This window comes from Uranotaenia lowii, chromosome 3, assembly GCF_029784155.1.
Source record: "Uranotaenia lowii strain MFRU-FL chromosome 3, ASM2978415v1, whole genome shotgun sequence".
Lineage (NCBI taxonomy): Eukaryota > Metazoa > Arthropoda > Insecta > Diptera > Culicidae > Uranotaenia > Uranotaenia lowii.
The window spans coordinates 9,276,872-9,297,429 of NC_073693.1; the positions used below are offsets into that span (position 1 = coordinate 9,276,872).

Genomic DNA, 20,558 nt, shown 5'->3' on the forward strand with positions numbered 1-20,558 from the left:
TTTTGTCATTTTTGTCATTTTTGTCATTTTTGTCATTTTTGTCATTTTTGTCATTTTTGTCATTTTTGTCATTTTTGTCATTTTTGTCATTTTTGTCATTTTTGTCATTTTTGTCATTTTTGTCATTTTTGTCATTTTTGTCATTTTTGTCATTTTTGTCATTTTTGTCATTTTTGTCATTTTTGTCATTTTTGTCATTTTTGTCATTTTTGTCATTTTTGTCATTTTTGTCATTTTTGTCATTTTTGTCATTTTTGTCATTTTTGTCATTTTTGTCATTTTTGTCATTTTTGTCATTTTTGTCATTTTTGTCATTTTTGTCATTTTTGTCATTTTTGTCATTTTTGTCATTTTTGTCATTTTTGTCATTTTTGTCATTTTTGTCATTTTTGTCATTTTTGTCATTTTTGTCATTTTTGTCATTTTTGTCATTTTTGTCATTTTTGTCATTTTTGTCATTTTTGTCATTTTTGTCATTTTTGTCATTTTTGTCATTTTTGTCATTTTTGTCATTTTTGTCATTTTTGTCATTTTTGTCATTTTTGTCATTTTTGTCATTTTTGTCATTTTTGTCATTTTTGTCATTTTTGTCATTTTTGTCATTTTTGTCATTTTTGTCATTTTTGTCATTTTTGTCATTTTTGTCATTTTTGTCATTTTTGTCATTTTTGTCATTTTTGTCATTTTTGTCATTTTTGTCATTTTTGTCATTTTTGTCATTTTTGTCATTTTTGTCATTTTTGTCATTTTTGTCATTTTTGTCATTTTTGTCATTTTTGTCATTTTTGTCATTTTTGTCATTTTTGTCATTTTTGTCATTTTTGTCATTTTTGTCATTTTTGTCATTTTTGTCATTTTTGTCATTTTTGTCATTTTTGTCATTTTTGTCATTTTTGTCATTTTTGTCATTTTTGTCATTTTTGTCATTTTTGTCATTTTTGTCATTTTTGTCATTTTTGTCATTTTTGTCATTTTTGTCATTTTTGTCATTTTTGTCATTTTTGTCATTTTTGTCATTTTTGTCATTTTTGTCATTTTTGTCATTTTTGTCATTTTTGTCATTTTTGTCATTTTTGTCATTTTTGTCATTTTTGTCATTTTTGTCATTTTTGTCATTTTTGTCATTTTTGTCATTTTTGTCATTTTTGTCATTTTTGTCATTTTTGTCATTTTTGTCATTTTTGTCATTTTTGTCATTTTTGTCATTTTTGTCATTTTTGTCATTTTTGTCATTTTTGTCATTTTTGTCATTTTTGTCATTTTTGTCATTTTTGTCATTTTTGTCATTTTTGTCATTTTTGTCATTTTTGTCATTTTTGTCATTTTTGTCATTTTTGTCATTTTTGTCATTTTTGTCATTTTTGTCATTTTTGTCATTTTTGTCATTTTTGTCATTTTTGTCATTTTTGTCATTTTTGTCATTTTTGTCATTTTTGTCATTTTTGTCATTTTTGTCATTTTTGTCATTTTTGTCATTTTTGTCATTTTTGTCATTTTTGTCATTTTTGTCATTTTTGTCATTTTTGTCATTTTTGTCATTTTTGTCATTTTTGTCATTTTTGTCATTTTTGTCATTTTTGTCATTTTTGTCATTTTTGTCATTTTTGTCATTTTTGTCATTTTTGTCATTTTTGTCATTTTTGTCATTTTTGTCATTTTTGTCATTTTTGTCATTTTTGTCATTTTTGTCATTTTTGTCATTTTTGTCATTTTTGTCATTTTTGTCATTTTTGTCATTTTTGTCATTTTTGTCATTTTTGTCATTTTTGTCATTTTTGTCATTTTTGTCATTTTTGTCATTTTTGTCATTTTTGTCATTTTTGTCATTTTTGTCATTTTTGTCATTTTTGTCATTTTTGTCATTTTTGTCATTTTTGTCATTTTTGTCATTTTTGTCATTTTTGTCATTTTTGTCATTTTTGTCATTTTTGTCATTTTTGTCATTTTTGTCATTTTTGTCATTTTTGTCATTTTTGTCATTTTTGTCATTTTTGTCATTTTTGTCATTTTTGTCATTTTTGTCATTTTTGTCATTTTTGTCATTTTTGTCATTTTTGTCATTTTTGTCATTTTTGTCATTTTTGTCATTTTTGTCATTTTTGTCATTTTTGTCATTTTTGTCATTTTTGTCATTTTTGTCATTTTTGTCATTTTTGTCATTTTTGTCATTTTTGTCATTTTTGTCATTTTTGTCATTTTTGTCATTTTTGTCATTTTTGTCATTTTTGTCATTTTTGTCATTTTTGTCATTTTTGTCATTTTTGTCATTTTTGTCATTTTTGTCATTTTTGTCATTTTTGTCATTTTTGTCATTTTTGTCATTTTTGTCATTTTTGTCATTTTTGTCATTTTTGTCATTTTTGTCATTTTTGTCATTTTTGTCATTTTTGTCATTTTTGTCATTTTTGTCATTTTTGTCATTTTTGTCATTTTTGTCATTTTTGTCATTTTTGTCATTTTTGTCATTTTTGTCATTTTTGTCATTTTTGTCATTTTTGTCATTTTTGTCATTTTTGTCATTTTTGTCATTTTTGTCATTTTTGTCATTTTTGTCATTTTTGTCATTTTTGTCATTTTTTTCATTTTTGTCGTTTTTGTCATTTTTGTCATTTTTGTCATTTTTGTCATTTTTGTCATTTTTGTCATTTTTGTCATTTTTGTCATTTTTGTCATTTTTGTCATTTTTGTCATTTTTGTCATTTTTGTCATTTTTGTCATTTTTGTCATTTTTGTCATTTTAATCATTTTTGTCATTTTTGTCATTTTTGTCATTTTTGTCATTTTTGTCATTTTTGTCATTTTTGTCATTTTTGTCATTTTTGTCATTTTTGTCATTTTTGTCATTTTTGTCATTTTTGTCATTTTTGTCATTTTTGTCATTTTTGTCATTTTTGTCATTTTTGTCATTTTTGTCATTTTTGTCATTTTTTTTTTATTGAATTGTTTAATCTAAGAATTATTTCGGTTGGTATATCATTTCCAAAAGTTAGAAAGTCCCAAAGATTGAAAATCTGATATTTTGGCTTTCTGAACATTTGAAAATAAGAAAACTTAAAATTTGATAAAAATAATTTTTGAAGTTTTTGTATTCAGTAGTTCTAAAAGCATAACATATCAATAACTACCTCAATTTATTTGTCAAATTAATATCATTCCGATTCAACTGAAACAACGACATTTTAATATGTTTTATTTTTAGCTGGGAATGGAAATGTTTCGTCGAAAATATTTTGCATACTCAAAACCCACTCCCATTCAAGTATAATTAAAAACTTTTCCGCATTAATCCGCCAAGGCTGATAATGTTTAATTTTCTATTTTCAGACTTCGGATGAAACCAATTAACACGACTGAGTACCTGGAACGTCGAGGTGCTTAAGGACCTTCAGTTTCAATTATTGAACTTTTAAAAGCGGCAACAGCTTGGTGAATTTTCCAAAAAAAATATCGGATGGTGAAAAAAAAGTTAAAACAAATGTAAATATTAAAAGTTCATTTGCATCCTTACCTAAAACCGGTGCGGTACTCTTCAGGTGTTTCTCGACCTCCCTCGACTCGGAAAAGTGGGAAACTGTGCCCAGGTAAAAGTTGTTAATTAAAACATAGCTCCAGCAGCCACCCCAAAGGCACATGTGTGTGTGTTAATTATGTGTGTGTGAGTGAAAGGAAACAGCAGCAGCGGCAGAGCACTTGGAGCATTTCACCGGAAGCTGTGGATGATGATGGATGGGTATCCCGGAACCGAAAGTCGTCGTCCTCGTCGCCTGGCATCGGGAAAGGTTACGCTTCAAAGGAAGCATAAATTGAACATATTTTCCAGCGAGTCCCGGATGGCTTCCGGTGCAGAGATTCAGGCGTCGTTGCTGAATGGACTTCGTTTGTGAATGGGCAAACAGAATCGGACAAAAAAAAAACAAGTGGAACATCCAACACAAAATCATTATAAATTCAACGAAAAGCGTATTCCTCATTTCGAAAATGAAACCACAACCATCGACATCGAGGGAGTTTTTTTTTTTTTTTGTTTCGATTATAGTCGTTTTACCATCATTATGGCATTCGCGACTTTATCAACGTTGCAGTTGGCGGATCGTTATTGAAAAACTATCCGGTACAACTGCGTTCGATGTTTACTCTTGGGCTTGAACTCGCGGACATCGGCTCAGGAGGCAACAGACTTGCCAACTGAGCTATATCACAAGCCCACATCGAGGGAGTGGTTTTACCCAATGAGTAGCAGTGGTTTAATTTAGTGTGTAACAGTCGCCCCAAGAATAATCAAAAGCTGATAAAAAACAATCAATTGCTCTAATTAAATTGAAAAATAAATATTTAATCTAGATTGATTGTGTTGAAAAGCTTCCGAATGTGGTGAACGCGTGTGCGACAATCAACAGATAGCTCTTAATGATATTGTCGAATACATAAATGTGTGTAAATATAAGCAACAGATGTTTGCTGTCCGTACGTGCGAATGATTGTGGTGATTAACGAAGTTGAATGCAAAAAATAGCGTGTGAGCTGTGAATCAAAGTGCGGAAAATTCCATTAAAGTAAAATAATAATTAACGTAAAAGTAAAATAGCATCGAGATCGTTTGACCCCCCTCCGGGAATTTGCTTTATTCAGCTGAGTGGATCAAGTTTCAACTTTTCGATTTTGGACCAGCAGGAATAAACACAACACACATTCAAAATGGCGATGGAATGGATAACGGCCATTGATAAGCGGTAAGTGAAAGTTTTTTCTTTAAACTGATTTTTTTTTCGCTGAAAAAATCACAGAAGTTGATGACAAATTACTTTTGTCCTACAAAAAACCCCACTTATGAAAAACATTTGATTTATCAAACCAAATACTTTAACCAATTTCGGTTGAACTTTTTTTTTATAAAATCTTTGTTACATTTAAGGTTACAAATCGTTTTTTTTTCAGATCGTAAACTACAGACTGACAAAGTTCCCACACTTTTTTATAAATACTTCAACAACCTAGAACTTTTTAGTTTTTATATGTATAATCAAACAATAGTAACATTCTTGGGAATCTTAGCTTTCAGATTAAATCTAAAAAAATACAAGAAGCTCATAATACCTTCTGGGGACTTCCATACATTTGTTCAGTAAGTGGGACATGCCTTCGACGCTGCTCGCTACTGAAACTCTTTACAGGGTTTTCTTCACCAACGTCATTTTCACAAGTCATGCGTGCTTACGCCAGTAGGAAGACTGCCTCAGTTAGGGATGTGGCCAAAAGTGGAATCCTTTCTCAGTTTGGGTTTAGTAAGTTTACCAGATTTTTTTTCAGAATGTATCCGGGCTATTTTATCTGAAAACCGGGCATTTGATTTTAAAACAGACGACCACAAATGCGGGCAATATCCGAGCAAATTTTGTTAAAACCCAAAAACTATTAAAAAAATTGGCTTGGAAGGATATTTGGGTACGAGAAATAGTTTTATGAATATAGGATTTGATTTGGAGAGGGGGCTTCTTTACAATTTTCAGCATGATTGGAAAACTAATCAAGCAAATGGAACTATATTTGGCGTGGTAAGATATTAGAATACGAAAAATGTTTCTATGATATTTTTAGGACCCTCTGTTTTCCAGTGGGAAAGTTCTGATGGAGAAGGTTGCTAGAATACAATTTTTATATTACTAGAGAACTTCTCCAACAAACGGAACCAAATTAGGCATTGGAGGATATTTGAGAACGAGGAATGTTTCTAAGAAAGTTTGGTACTACTGCCTCCTTTAAGTGAGGTGATAAGAAGAAGAGAGGGGGGCTCGTGTACACATTTTCGCATAACTCAAGAATAAATCGAACATATGATACCAAATATGCCAACTCTCTACGAACGAAAATTCGAATCTTCAACTCAAACGTCAAATCCGTATTGCTGTACGGGTGCGAAACTTGGTGCACATATGTGGTGATGACGCGAAAACTACAAGTATTTGTAAACCGTGGCCTGCGGAATATCATCCGCGCTTGGTGGCCTGGCAACTGGATCTCGAATGAGGAACTGCATCGCCGGTGTCATCAAAGGGCGCTAGAAATCGAGATTCGGGAACGTAAGTGGAGATGGATTGGGCACACGCTGCGAAAGGATGAAAACGAGATTTGCAGAGAAACGCTAGATTGGAATCCAGAAGGACATCGAAGAAGAGGCAGACCCAGAAACTCGTGGCGGCGAAGCCTAGCCGCTGAAATCCGAACTGTCGACGAGAGTCTTGACTGGCACCAGGTGAAGACGCTGGCTCCGGATCGTCAACAGTGGAGGTTTTTTACCACGGCCCTATGTACCGGAGGATCGGCGTGGGACCATTAAACTAAAAAAAAACCAAATATGGCATGGGAGAAAATAATAACTCAAACGTATCTCACCAAGATATTTACATATGATTCAGTTATAATTAAGTACTCCAAATTTTCGATTTTAAGTTTCTCCAATCTGAATTATATCTTATTCTGATTGACAAACTTGAATGGGGTTGAGCTCATATTCATTGATCAAGATTTTTTTCGGATTGTGCTAAAATAAAATGATTATATCTTATTTTGATATACGTTCAACTTTTTCTGAAACACGGACATCGAAGTCAACGGCTCAAACCTTACATTAACGAGTTTCGCTCAACAGATTCATAAAATTGAATCAAATTTTTGGGAAACCAAAAATGGGGCATGTTTTTATCAAATAATGTGGTTTATTGACCTTCCACTAGAAAATTTTCTCGAAGCACTCATATCTTGATAAGTTATAATTTTGATATAATTTGTTCTGTCCAATATCAAACTATGCTATCTGAACGAGATATAATCTTGATAGGAGCATATAAAAAACTGATATAATTTAGCTATTATCGTATAGATTTTTTGATATAATTTGAGATATTTTAACATCCTACGAGTACTAAATTATAACTCATCCAGATAGGAAAAAATTGAATATCAAAAAATCTCATCTTGATATAATTTAGTTTTTCTCTTCTGATCGGGCCCGATCAGAAGAGCATATCAAAATCGTTACTCAAACCTATCTCAGCGAGATATTTATATCTGATTCAGTTATAGTTTTAGAATGAGATTTGTTGTTAATGTTTTTTTCTAAAACAGAACTATATCTACTTTTGATTATAACATTTTTTTCAAATGCACTTTTGGAAGCTTTAAGATGAAATTATTCGATGACCTATATGAATGAAAATAATAATTTTTGAGGCATCGTTCCATTTATATTTTCAAAGCTTAAGCATTCATATTCAATCTAGTACTATAATCAAACTGTATACTTTTATTTAGAAGTATGAGTCGAAAGAAAAAGACTGGGGACTGTTGTTGTTCTCTGTTTTGATCTGCCTGCTTTCAAAGCTGCTATTGGATTTTCGGAACCTTCATTTCAGTAGGTACATCTAGTTTTCTTCTCAAATCCTGATAATCCTATTCCAATTCATTCTTATTCCATTCATCTGAACGACACTCGAAGTCGACTGCCTGACCGTCCGCATGCATCCCTTTCAATTCCAATAGTCCGATTCCGATTCTTCAAGTAAACGTATAAAAATTCCCATTGTCCAGTTTGAATCCGCACAAACGACTGCCTGATTCCCGTGCGCACGATTCTCTTTGAGAATTCCAACTGTCCGATCCCGATCGGGCCGATCCATCAAAATTCCAATTCATCAGGTACACTTATATGAATTCCCATTGGCCAATTCTGTGGAACCCAAACGGCTGCCTGTCTTTGCGCGCCGTTCCTCAACAAGCAGCCGGGATCGAGCTATGCAGAATTAGTACGAAAATAAACACCTATCTTCAATGAAGATCAGGTAGAGTAGTAAGCAAGGACACACAGCTGGTGGGATGGGATGGGAATGGGAAAGTGATGAGTACGATTCTCATCTTTTTATCGCCATCTTTTTTTTGCAAACAAATCTAATAAGATTTTAGTTGATATATCCTATCTGGATGAGTTATAATTTTGTTTACATTATAACAACGGTTGATATCATTTAGTTATGGCTGCAAAGACTTTTTGATATAATTTGAGATATTTTAACATCCTACGAGTACTAAATTATAACTCGTCCAGATAGAAAAAAATTGAATATCAAAATATCTCATCTTGATATAATTTAGTTTTTCTCTTCTGATCGGGATGATCAGGAAACACTTTTGACCAGTGCGATCTAGTAAACCAAGAAAATCTGCTAAAACTGAAACCCTAATTTATTGCCTAATTGATTGCATTTACATCACTTTTTTACATAGGTATTTTGATAATCAAAATATTCAAAACAAATATTTATTTTCAAGGATTTCCTAAAAATATCTCGTATTTCTCATCAATTAAAAGGGCCATTATAAAAGAAATGTCTAATCGCTAAAATTCTTTAAAATCCTTAATTTAACTACTGTTCAACACATATTTGACTTTTTTTCTTGACTGTGTGAGCTTACTAATTTATATTTCCAAAATTAATGAATTTGTAGGTACATATACTAATCACTCTCAACATGTCATGGAAATCTTTTTATTTTTCAATAAGCTCATCTGAACAAAAAATGTTGTTAGCAAATATATGGTGAATATTTTGGAAATGGTAAAATTATGCATTTGAATGTGAAGACTATTGATTCCAAATATTTAAAGTGATGTTTTTCAATTTGTAGGTTTAATCAGCTCTGAGAAATCAATTTTCTTGTAGAAAAAACTTATTTTAGAAGGTTTCGATAAAATTTCAACGATAATAAAAACAATTATTTTTCATTTTTGTTGTGTTATATTGATTTTTGTCAAAGTTGTTAGTCCTATCTTCTTTACTACAATCTCATGCAAAAAGCAATTTACTTTTAAATAAAATCTTTAAAATGGTTAACCCTACTATCAACTATGATCTACTCAAAACAAAAATAGGAACTAACGATAATAATATGCTAGAATGAATTTGCTAAGTTGGATCTCATTGGAATTTTTATAAAGAGGCAAAGTAAGAGAACCAATTTGGATAAAAAAAAAACAACATGCTTTTAAAACACGCTTTTAAGAAATGGACCTTTAACAGACAACAGAAACTAGATCCGGCTGTGGCCCAGACACATTGAAAGAAAAAAAACGCAAGACCAAAATTGTTGATCCAAATCCATCAAAAGTCTTGTGCCCATGCACCTCTACTAAGGCTCGCCAGCGTTCAAGTTATGAAAATATATTAAAAACAGATACTTAGCTTCGATTTGTCGGAACTCCATTCCAAATATCCAATTTTTATTCATCCAGCTGAATGTACTGCTCCATTGTTTTGGTTGCCTTTCTTCGCTTTGCCTGTTCCTGTAGATCCCGGTCCATTGTAAATAATCACCGAAGTCGTTAAAAGACTTTATAATTTTTCAATTTGAAAGTTTCACCATTTTGACAATCGAAAAAAAACGCTTCCTTTCAACTCTACCAAAGCCTGCTACTCCTTTTATTCAATAGCAAAACGAATTTGAACAAAAAGTGTTACTTTATTTTTTAAGCATCTTATCTTTACAAAAATTTGCTGCTCACTAGGAGGTAACATAATTTGTATGCTGATTTTAAATTTAAATCGTCCAGAAAATCGTGAATGGGATTACCAAAAGTTTAAGGGGATACTGTAAGAAAATATTTGGTGGACAATAAAATTTAAATCTTTCATAACTCGAAAACAAGAAATATTATATTGGGATTTTAATTGGTTCTTACGTAAAATTTTCTCAAGAAAACAATAAAATCATAAAATTAAAAAAAATACTTTCCTTGCGAAAAATAGCGTTTTATTTTAGAGCTATGTTTTGACGTTTAAAACGTCACTATTTCAAGAAATGAATAACATCAATTGATAGATTTTAATAAAATCTACACAACGCATATTTTGTCATTTTGGTATGATATTTTAGTCCGGAGATATAGTATTTTAAAAATGATGAATTTTTCAAAATCGTGGAAAAAAGAAGGGAGGGTCCTGGAACGAGGGGTGGGTGGATCATTCTCAAAAATTAAGGATTTAATTTGTTGGCCTCAGAAAGTCTATCGGCCAAGTTTCGCGAATTTTCGATAAGATTTTTTTTCGCTGTACACACTTGACATGGAATGACCCATATTTATTTAATACAAATAACTACGAGAAATCCAAACTTAATTCCCATACTAATTCCAGTACAAATTTAAACTCGTGCAGCCCAATCAGGATTGAATTAATCGCTTCCAAAAGTAACTGAGATTTTTTTCGGCTGTAAAAAAACAAAATGAATGATTTCCAACATTGAATATTTCGCTTTTCCCTGCAGAACAGGTGCGGGTACCTCAATCCTTGGCCGATAGGTATTTATCTTTTGGTATTGCCTTAATCTAATTATGACTGTAGAAATTGTTTATGAAGATGATCTAGTTTGAGGTATTTCCAAATTCTCAATACAGTTTGTACCATTTTAGGTTTAATTTGACACCAATTTTGGAACTTATCAAAAATGGCATAAACATTTCTCTGCGTCCGTATTAGCTATTGAACTGAACTCACAGGGCCTGATAAAAAGGCATTCAGTTGAATGCGAATAAAAATAACTAAACACTTCAGCACTGCCAGTTGGACGCGATGCAGCGAATACTGCTTATCGTGCTGGGCGGATTCTTTCTGTTGACCAGCATTGGCCAACAGATCAAGTGCGTTTCTAGTACTCGGTATTTGATTCCAAATTTTACGGTAAGATCGTTTCTGTTGTTTTTCGAATCGTGACAATAATTGAGCTTATGAAATTTTCCATCGCTAGGCCAATTGGCATCGGGCCAACGAGTACTGCTTCTATCTGGGAATGCAGCTGGCCATCGTGGAAACTCCCGGGGAACATCAAATCATTGCTAGCCTAGTTAAGGACTCCGAAATTTTCGATGTAAACCGTACAGTCGTTTGGCTGGGGGCAAGTGATTTGGGCCAAGAGGGGATCTTCTATTGGCACGCGACCGGACTACGCCTCAAGTACGCCGCCTGGGGCCGAGGACAGCCGGACGATTGGAGGGGCCAGGAGGATTGTCTGGTGATGGCAAACGTACCGAATAACGGATGGTCCTGGATCGCCAACGATAGCAACTGTACAGCTTGGTATTATTTTGTTTGTGAAAATATGAATGCCTCCAAGATCGATGTATTTTAGCGGCGTTGTTGTGAAAATTTTAGAAACAACGAAGCTAGTAGAGCTTATGGTTCTTAAAGACAGGTACTTCCAAAATATACTTTGAGATTAAATACATAGTTCAGACCCCAATAAAAAAGCCATTGATAACAGACTAACAGTGTTGGTAGGCAAGTACTAAAACGCCCCCTGAGAAACAAACACCATCAAAACCAATCCATAATCCAACATGTGCTTATCTTCCAACGTCTTCTGGCTAGAATATTTAGAATGGAAAAAAGTCAATTCTCATCAAATTTGCCGGTTAACGATCGTTCCCTTACTTCGCACTTTAACAAAAAACTGTGACTTTTTGCTGAGAATATTTTGAGTTGCAGCCAAGAATTGCGCCCAAAAAATCGAAAATTGATACAACACCATTTGGCGGGGGCTGGGCTACCATAATCTTACCGGCTCTTCCCGAAAAGCCAAACCCCTAACCTCCCACATGTTGAACATTTTTTCACCGAAGACACTTGCTTGCTTTTTTTCTGGGAACGTTAAGACACCGAGCGATAGAATTGGAAACTGACAGCCACCTCCTGTCGGGATCAGCAGCGGGGTGTCATCGTTGCGTGTCCTGGAAGCCATTATGGGGTGTCGTTTCAGTAAATCAACTTTTCCTCGTTTATGGGGGGTGCAAAAATTCAACACCGGACCGGAAGTTGTACTTTTCCACGCTCAACCCAGTCTGAACAGGCGTTTGGTCTATGCTGGTAAATTAACCACATTAAGTAACTTAACTAGTATGTCAGATAGGTAGTTTTAGACTTAAACTTTTTTTTAGCAAAATTAAAAGTCACCTGCGGTCTTGGGGAAAGTTTATATAGAATTTCCTGTTTTTTTTAAATTTAGATGTTATGTCAGAAAAGTTCCGAATTTTATAAAATAATTTTATCTATTTTCAAAAGTTTCAGGGAAGCAATATTAACCAAAACCACCTAGAAAAATGTGAATTTTGTAGCCTTGTGTAATTTATCAAAACCTTTTTGAATGAGAAATTAAGCATTTCGAAAAACAAGATACACAAAATAAAATTGAGGCTAAAATTGGTATCAGAAAGAAAAGTTCATATCAGTTTAAAATTTGTAATGATGCATCTTATAAAAACCGGCGGAGGCTAGCCAATTTTTTGGCATGTTTGTACGTCCTTGGTGGTCGAGTGGTTAGCGTGGTATGACGGTAATCGCTGGTCCACTGATGGCATGGGTTCGATTCCCATCTCGGTACTGGGTGTTTAAATGTTAATCTTAAGTTGTCCACGTCATTTATTCAGTCTGTAAAGCCTAAATCGGCTAAGACGGTGTATGTCTTTTAACACAAAGTTTAAAACACCGTTTGGGATAAAGTGATTTCACGTTACTACGTTTAATTCATTTCTTGAACTGAAAATTTTACTTGGAAAAAATCTCCCTGGGGGCTGGCCTTGCAAGATACCGTATTGTTATTGTCACCTCTGGTATAAAAAAAAAACTCTTATTATTATTGTACTCCAAGATTTCCATAAGACTTCAAATAAAGTATAGTGATCCAATGTTTGTGATTTAATTTAAAAAAGATAAATGTTCTATGCAATCCCACCTTTTCTTTAGATTGAATGATTGTGAATTAAAAAGTATTTATATGTTATCAATAGAGCTGGTTGATAAGTGGAACATTTCTGTGGTGATTGTGATACATCCAGCTTAGCTTAGGTTCTTTGACTACTCATCTATGGTGATGGTGGTACATCCAGCTTATTATTTTATTCAGATCTGAAGTTGAACTTTAGAATACACTTTCCATGATGAAATATCTTCGTTTTCCTTTAGATTGATTTCCCGAAGAAAAATTATTTCCATTACAAATATGTGCTCTTTACAAATCAATTTTTTCTTGCTGCGAAAAATCGTTTTCCATCTCATAAAAGGGAAAAAATCCAGAAAAAGAGAAACATAATTTTTCACCGCTCGGTTGCCCTCGTTCAACAATCTACACGCAGTACATTCCGACTATAAATTATCTCTGCAGCAAACCGGCTGCTGCGGCTGGCCTGGGTTGTTGAATCGTTGTGAGACGTCTTAAGTTTGAGATTCGAAAATTCGTTCCGGGCTTCACCAGATTTAGGCAACAACGACGGTAGCACGTCTGATCCTGATCCGGGACCCCAGGAAGCCTCCGGCTAGGAAAAGCGTTCAAGCATGAATTATAAGAAACGCTCTCGGTCCATGGCTTTCTTGTATTTAGGTATCTACATTTTCCGGGCAGATCAGAGCTGCAGACATTTTACGTTCGCATCTTCCAGCATCATCCACCGAATTGGTGGCATCAACATACATATGCGTGTGCTTTCTTGATTTCAACTTGGAACGTGTTTTGACTTTCTTTCCCTTGGACCACTTTTTATGTGTTAACATCGTACATCGGGCCAAGACATTTGTGCGCTGTGAGTAAGACAAACTTTAGTCCAGAAGAACGCTCTAAACGAGAAGCGCCCCGCAGGACAGAAAATCATCCATCTGGAAAGTTTTTCACCTGAGTTAGTTGATTATCGGAAGGATGCAGAGTTTATGAATACATTGTAGCAGCTGAGAATCGAGTGTGTCTTCTGAACCATGAGAACTCAACATGCGACTTGCGGTGCTAAGGTTGAATTCAGTTTTTTTGAACTCTGGAAAAGGTTGCAGGTTGAACTCCATATTTTTTCTTCCAAAACGTTAAAAATTCGCATATCGATTATTGTTGTGAGTTTCACGTACACAAGGAGATCGTGTCATAAATTGATTCAAACTCTAGGCGAAATGAATTCAAAAATCATTCCTAACACGAATGTTCATTTTGTATTTGATCAATTGGTTTTGGGTTTTCAAACCTTGCTCCAATAGTGCTTCTGTGTTAAACGACATAGTGAAAGAAACTTTCGATGTTGCTATCAAAGCTTCCATCTCTGGTTTGGATTGCGTGAAATTTCTTTTTTCTTTTCTCCTACAATGGCGACCGTTAAACTATGGTTGAATAAGTTGATATCACTTTCAAAATGAAGTTCAAAATGTCAACTTAAGAATAAATTTAACTTAATAGATGATCAATCATCTCCAACCCATCAACTCAATAGGATGTCACCAAAGTTGGGCAATCTCTAGAAGCCAACGATAAAAGACTTACAGTGCTGGGACGTACTAAAACGCCCCCAAAAAAGCAAGCATCGTCAGAATCGATTCATAACGCAACATGTGCTTATCTCCCCGTGTATTCAAGCGAAAAAGAATAAAAAATAATGCGGATTCCTTTCAAATTTGCTGGTATTCTATCTCTGCCAATTAACAAAAAAAAAGTTGTTTTTTACTTGAGAGTTTTTTGAGTGGCAGCCGAAAAGTTCGAAAACTGATACAATCCCGATCAGGAGGGAAAAACTAAATTATATCAAGATGAGATATTTTGATACTAATTTTTTCCTATCTAAATGAGTTATTATTCAGTACTCGTAGGATGTTAAAATATCTCAAATTATATCAAAAAATCTATACGATCATAGCTAAATTATATCAATTTTAGATATGCTCCTTTCAAGATTATATCTCGTTCAGATAGCATAGTTTGATATTGGGCAGAACAAAACCTATCAAAATTATAACTTATCAAGATATGAGTGCTTCGAGAAAAATGACTATGGAATGTCAATAAACCATTTTATTTGCTAAAACCATGTTTCATTTTTGGTTTCCTAAAAATTGGATCCAATTTAAGGATCTGTTGAGCAAAACTCATTAATGTACGGTTTGGGCCGTTAACTTCGATGTCCGTGTTTCAGAAAAAGTTGTACATATATCAAAATAAGATATAATCATTTCATTTTGGGACAACCCGAAAAAAATCTTTATCATTGAAAATTATCTCAACCCCATTCAAGTCTGTCAATCAGAATAAGATATAATTCAGATTGGAGAAACTTAAAATCTAAATTTTTCAGTTCTTAATTATAACTGAATCAGATGTAAATATCTTGGTGAGATACGTTTGAGTTATTATTTTGATATGCTTTCCTGATCGGGATACCATCGGTGGGCTGGGCTTCCATATTCTCACTAGCTCCCTCAGAAAGGCCAGGCCCCCAACATTTTATCACCGCAAACACTTGCTTGCTTTTTTAGGAACGTTAAGACTTCGAACGATAGAATCAGAAACTGACAGCCGCCTCCTGTTGGGATCAGCGGGGCGTCATCGTTGCGTGTCCTGGAAGCCATCAAGGGGTGTCGTTCGAGCAAATCAACGATTCCTCGTATGTATGAGAGAGCGAAAATTTCACACCGGAAGTTGTACTTTTCCACGTTCTGTCCAGTCTGAACAGCCGTGTGGTCAATGCAGGGAAATTTATTGCACTAAGTAACTGAACAAATATGTAGTTGAATTACATAGTTCTAGACGTATTCCCAAATTACTAAAAAAAATCATATTAAATAGATCTATGGCTGTGTGGTGGCGGCTTATAGAATACTACCACTGGGATACTGGTCCACGTCGTAAAAGGCGACTTATCCAGTACTTCCCATATGCGTTAGTCATTCTTCAAATGCGACTATCACATTGGGAGGGGGGAATCTTGGCTTGGTTCCAAGCCAAGTTTCTTCAGGGAGGATTCACCAATTGTGCTTATTGCTATTAATGCGCATGCACGAGTTGAATTCTCCTAAATTTTGTAAACACCCGCTTCAGGGTGGTTCTGTGCCTGTGGGCCCCAAAGTGGGGGTAGGAGGGTGTATAATAATCCTATCTTAAGCAGAACGTTGTTAAGGTCTGCACTATAGCCAGGCACTGGTGCAAAGGGCCGTATTTTTCCTGGCAACTCGTGGGATTCAGATTATACACACGATTTTTAAATTTTCATCCTGTATGGGATACCTTGCTTCATGCGTCGATATGAAGGTGCAGAGGTTCTTGTGTGTGATGGGAATATGTGTGGAATTCTTTGATAGAAATGCTTTCTATTAAGGTTGCACAGATAAATCTGCAGCACAAAAGAACCGCTACACTGAACTTATGTCGTTTAATCCTTAATGGAACTGCATCAATCGCCTTGGTCCAAGAACCCTATTTCCGAAATGGAACTTTTTACTTAAGGAATTTGCTCAAACCAAACTTTACTGTGTTCAGTGTAATTGGAATGACTAATGCCCGAATAATGCCTCGTGCATGTATATTGATAAACAATTCTTTAAATGCAACACTTATACCCAATCTAACAACAAGAGATATTTGCGTCGTTCAGGTTTCGCTGCCTGATAGAAAATACGTCTACTGTTCAGCATACTTACCATATGAACAATCATCCCCTACGGATGATTTAAAAAATGTCATTTCATTCTGTGAATCACAAAATATACCTCTTGTAATTGGCTGTGATGCCAATGCCCATCATTTTGTATGGGGTAGCTCTGATATCAATCTGAGAGGCTTAAATTTAATGGAATATTTAAGCAGCACTGATTTAGAAATTCTAAATGTAGGAAATAAACCAACTTTTGTTAGGTGTGACAGAGAAGAGGTGATTGACATCACACTTTGTTCTAGAACAATTTCTCAGGAAATTTCAAATTGGCATGTGCCTAACGAAGAATCGATTTCTGACCACAGGTTTATCTATTTTGAACACTCAGGTGAATTTTTAGAAACAATTACATTCAGAAACCCAAGAACAACTAATTGGGACCTATATTTGGAGCATCTTGCTACTAAATTTCATGGATATACACCTGAAATTACTACTCCTTCTGAGTTGGATGAAGTGGTTGCAAAAACCACCGCAATTATTTTAAATTCTTATGAAGAAGCTTGTCCTTTACGAACGTTGAAATTCAACAAAAACAGTACACCATGGTGGAACTCAAATCTCAGTAAATTACGAAAAAACTGCAGACGCTCTTGGAACCGAAGGCGCACGGAAGGTTTTGATGCTTTCAAGTTGGCTCGCAGAGCTTACCGGAAAGCAACAAGAGCTGCCGAACGCTCAAGTTGGCAGAGCTACTGCACAAACATTTCAAGCTTGCACGAAGCAAGTAGGTTAAATAAAGTCTTAGCCAAATCAAAAGATTATCAGGTTTCATACCTTAAAACCCCTAGTGGTGATTATACATCAAACGACGAAGAAACATTAAGTTGTCTATTCAATACTCACTTTCCAGGATGTGTTGATCAAGATTCATCGATAGAGCCTGAGTTCTTTTCTGGAAGTCTAGATTCCTTGCATTTTGCTCGGAAAATAGTTACTACAGAATCGATCAAATGGGCAATCGATAGTTTTGCTCAATACAAATCTCCTGGAAGTGACGGTTTATTTCCAGTTTTGCTTCAAAAAGGTTTCGATCATTTCAAACACATATTAAGAAAAATAATGATAAGCAGTTTTGCTCATGGATATATTCCTAAACTTTGGCGGCAGATAGCCGTGAAATTCATCCCTAAAGGGGGACGATCATCATACGACGAAGCCAAAAGCTTTCGTCCTATTAGTCTAAGTTCATTTCTATTAAAAGCACTTGAACGTTTAATTGATTATCATATCAGGCAAGAATGCCTTGTCCAACATCCGCTTAATGCGACACAACATGCATACCAAACAGGAAAATCAACATTAACTCTTCTGCACAACGTAGTACATAATATTGAAAATAGTTTTTCACAGAAAGAATCATGTCTAGGAGCATTCCTAGACATAGAAGGAGCATTTGATAATGTCTCGTTTACATCAATAATGGATGCGGCACTACTTCATGGAGTGCCTAGTGTTATAACTAACTGGATTAGCGCAATGCTAAGTAACAGGAATCTTCATTCGTCTTTAAGACAGGCTTCAATAACAAAAGTTAGCACACGTGGTTGCCCACAGGGAGGTGTACTATCACCTCTTTTGTGGAACCTAGTTGCAGACGGCTTGTTGAGAAAACTCAATGACCGTGGAATACCAACCTATGGATTCGCAGATGATTATCTCCTGCTGGTAAGAGGTTTGTGCATAAGCACATTATTTGATATAATGCAACAAGCTCTGCGCTCTGTTGAACGATGGTGTTCTCATGTAGAACTGTCAGTTAATCCTCTAAAAACTAATATTGTATTATTTACTAAAAAACGTATCACCCGCGGGGTGCGCCCTCTGCTGTTTTATGGTTCCGAAATCACCGTGTCTGATCAAGTTAAATATTTGGGTGTCATTCTTGACTCCAAATTAAACTGGTCTGATCACATCGAATTCAGAATCAAAAAAGCATGCATGGCCTTCGGACAATGCCGACGTGCAATCGGGAAAAACTGGGGACTCAAACCCAAACATATTCACTGGATTTACTCCACAATAGTAAGACCAATTCTGGCCTATGGGTGTCTAGTGTGGTGGCAGAAAGGAGAAGTTGCAACAGTTCGGACTAAACTAAATCACCTTCAAAGAATGTGTCTCTTAGGGATGTCCGGATCGTTCACTACAACTCCTACTGCAGCACTAGAGGCTCTGTTTTCTATCAAACCTCTACACTTGTTCCTAAAACAGGAAGCCTTCTCATGTGCTTTTCGTCTACAGGCAGTTGGTCTCTGGCTGTCAGGAAATATCGAAAGATCATCGAGTCATACAAATGTGTGGCCTGAATTAGTTAGATTAAACAAGTTTAATCTAGCGCCAAACGATTTAACACTCTCGAGTAGTTTTCCCTACATGGGGTTCAAAGTCAAATTTCCTTCTCCTCAAGAATGGTTATCAGGTTTCGTAGAGGACCAAATGTCCTCTCATATTGTATTCTATACTGACGGTTCATTATCAAACGGCCGTGCAGGTGCAGGAATTTACTGTCACGAGTTGAACATAGAATATGCTCAACCTCTAGGAAAATATTGTACAGTCTTTCAGGCTGAGCTGTATGCTATTATGTATGGAGTGCTAATTGCACTTCAAAAGAAGATTATGTTCAGAACAATCTATTTCTGTTCAGATAGCCAAGTAGCTATCAAATCACTCAGTGCTTCCAGTTCTAGATCAAAACTGGTAATCGCATGCCGGAAAGCAATCGAAGAACTTGCTGAAGGCAATGGATTAAACCTTCTATGGGTACCCGGACATAAGGGAATTTTTGGAAACGAATGCGCCGACGAACTCGCTAGAGCTGGGTCGGAAAAGGAATTTTACGGACCAGAGCCGGCTGTCCCAATATCACCATGTTGGTTCAGAAACCAAATTCAAACTTGGTCCTCTAACCAGCATGAACGATACTGGGAAGAGTTGGACACTTGTCGTCAAACTAAATTATTTTTAGAAAAACCATCTCCAATCATATCGAGTTACTTATTAACTTTAAATAAATCTCATTGCAGCATCTTGATCAGAGCACTCTCCGGTCATTGTAAACTCAACTATCACATGCACAACATTCAGCGTGCTGAATCTCCAGTATGTGGTAGTTGTGAATCAGATGTGGAAGATCCCTTCCATCTTATATGTAACTGTCCCTCATTTGCCAGACTACGTTTTTGTACTCTGGGATCTTACGCTATAAGCGAATCTGAGTTTAAGAAATTAAACTTAAAAAACATTCTATCATTCCTTACCGAATGTAGAAAAGAGCTTTAATGCTAATAATCCCTAGTGGAAAGGCTTTATGCCATCTTAAATAGATTGAATTTATTTCTTCCTTTTATAGGTTTTTCAGGTTTCTCAGGTAAATGATGAAATCTTGGATAAAAAAAAGGCTAGGCACAATTTTCCCGTATGTTTGGATAACGTGCCGCTATTAAGCCTACCCCCATTCTGATACCTGATACCTGAACTGAACAAATATGTAGTTGAATTACATAGTTCTAGACGTATTCCCAAATTACTAAAAAAAATCATATTAAATAGATCTATCTTGGTGAAAATGGTATACAGTGTGATTGGTCAACTACACAAGAGAATGTCACTATTTTTGTGGCGGAAGGATGCGTCCAGATCCCCAGAATGGCCTCTTATTTTTTCTATGAGGCACTGCGATGAATGTAGCATTGAGGGTGTTTTGATTTAGGGCGGGTGGAAAAATTGTTCCAAGTCAAAAGTATCGTAATTGCAAAAAAAATAATATCAAAATTATGTATATAGTGGCTTGTGATATAGCTCAGTTGGCAAGTCTGTTGTCTCCTGAGCCGATGTCCGCGAGTTCGAGCCCAAGAGTAAACATCGAACACAGTTGTACCGGATGAGTTTTTCAATAACGATCTGCCCACTGTAACGTTGATGAAGTCGCGAATGCCATAAAGATGGTAAAACGACTATAATCGAAACAAAAAAAAAAGTATAAAAAATGGAAACAATCAATTTTTAAAAGGGCAACTCCATAAACAAATTGCAATCTGCAACTAAGAAAAAAGCT

General features: G+C 34.9%; 2 protein-coding genes across 5 annotated transcripts in view; both read left to right on the top strand.

The window, feature by feature from the left end:
* LOC129754424 (rap guanine nucleotide exchange factor 4) overlaps positions 1 to 20,558 on the top strand; it is a 489,369-nt gene that overhangs the window by 61,242 nt on the left and 407,569 nt on the right. For all 4 annotated transcript variants that reach the window (XM_055750490.1, XM_055750486.1, XM_055750487.1 and 1 more), the window contains one exon: positions 3,325 to 4,730. In XM_055750490.1, the coding sequence (XP_055606465.1) occupies positions 4,696 to 4,730 (35 nt within the window). In that variant the 5' untranslated portion in view covers positions 3,325 to 4,695. The remainder of the gene's footprint in view (positions 1 to 3,324; positions 4,731 to 20,558) is intronic.
* On the top strand, positions 10,610 to 11,278 carry LOC129754425 (perlucin-like). Its single transcript, XM_055750492.1, has 2 exons — positions 10,610 to 10,727; positions 10,795 to 11,278. Exons 1-2 carry the CDS (start codon positions 10,620 to 10,622, stop codon positions 11,173 to 11,175), a joined length of 489 nt encoding a protein of 162 aa, XP_055606467.1. The 5' UTR covers positions 10,610 to 10,619; the 3' UTR covers positions 11,176 to 11,278.

Coding starts and splice junctions, on each gene's coding strand:
- LOC129754425 (XM_055750492.1), top strand. CDS start 10,620: ATGCAGCGAATACTGCTTATCGTGCTGGGCGGATTCTTTCTGTTGACC. Junction 10,728..10,794: donor ATTTGATTCCAAATTTTACG/GTAAGATCGTTT, acceptor TTCCATCGCTAG/GCCAATTGGCATCGGGCCAA.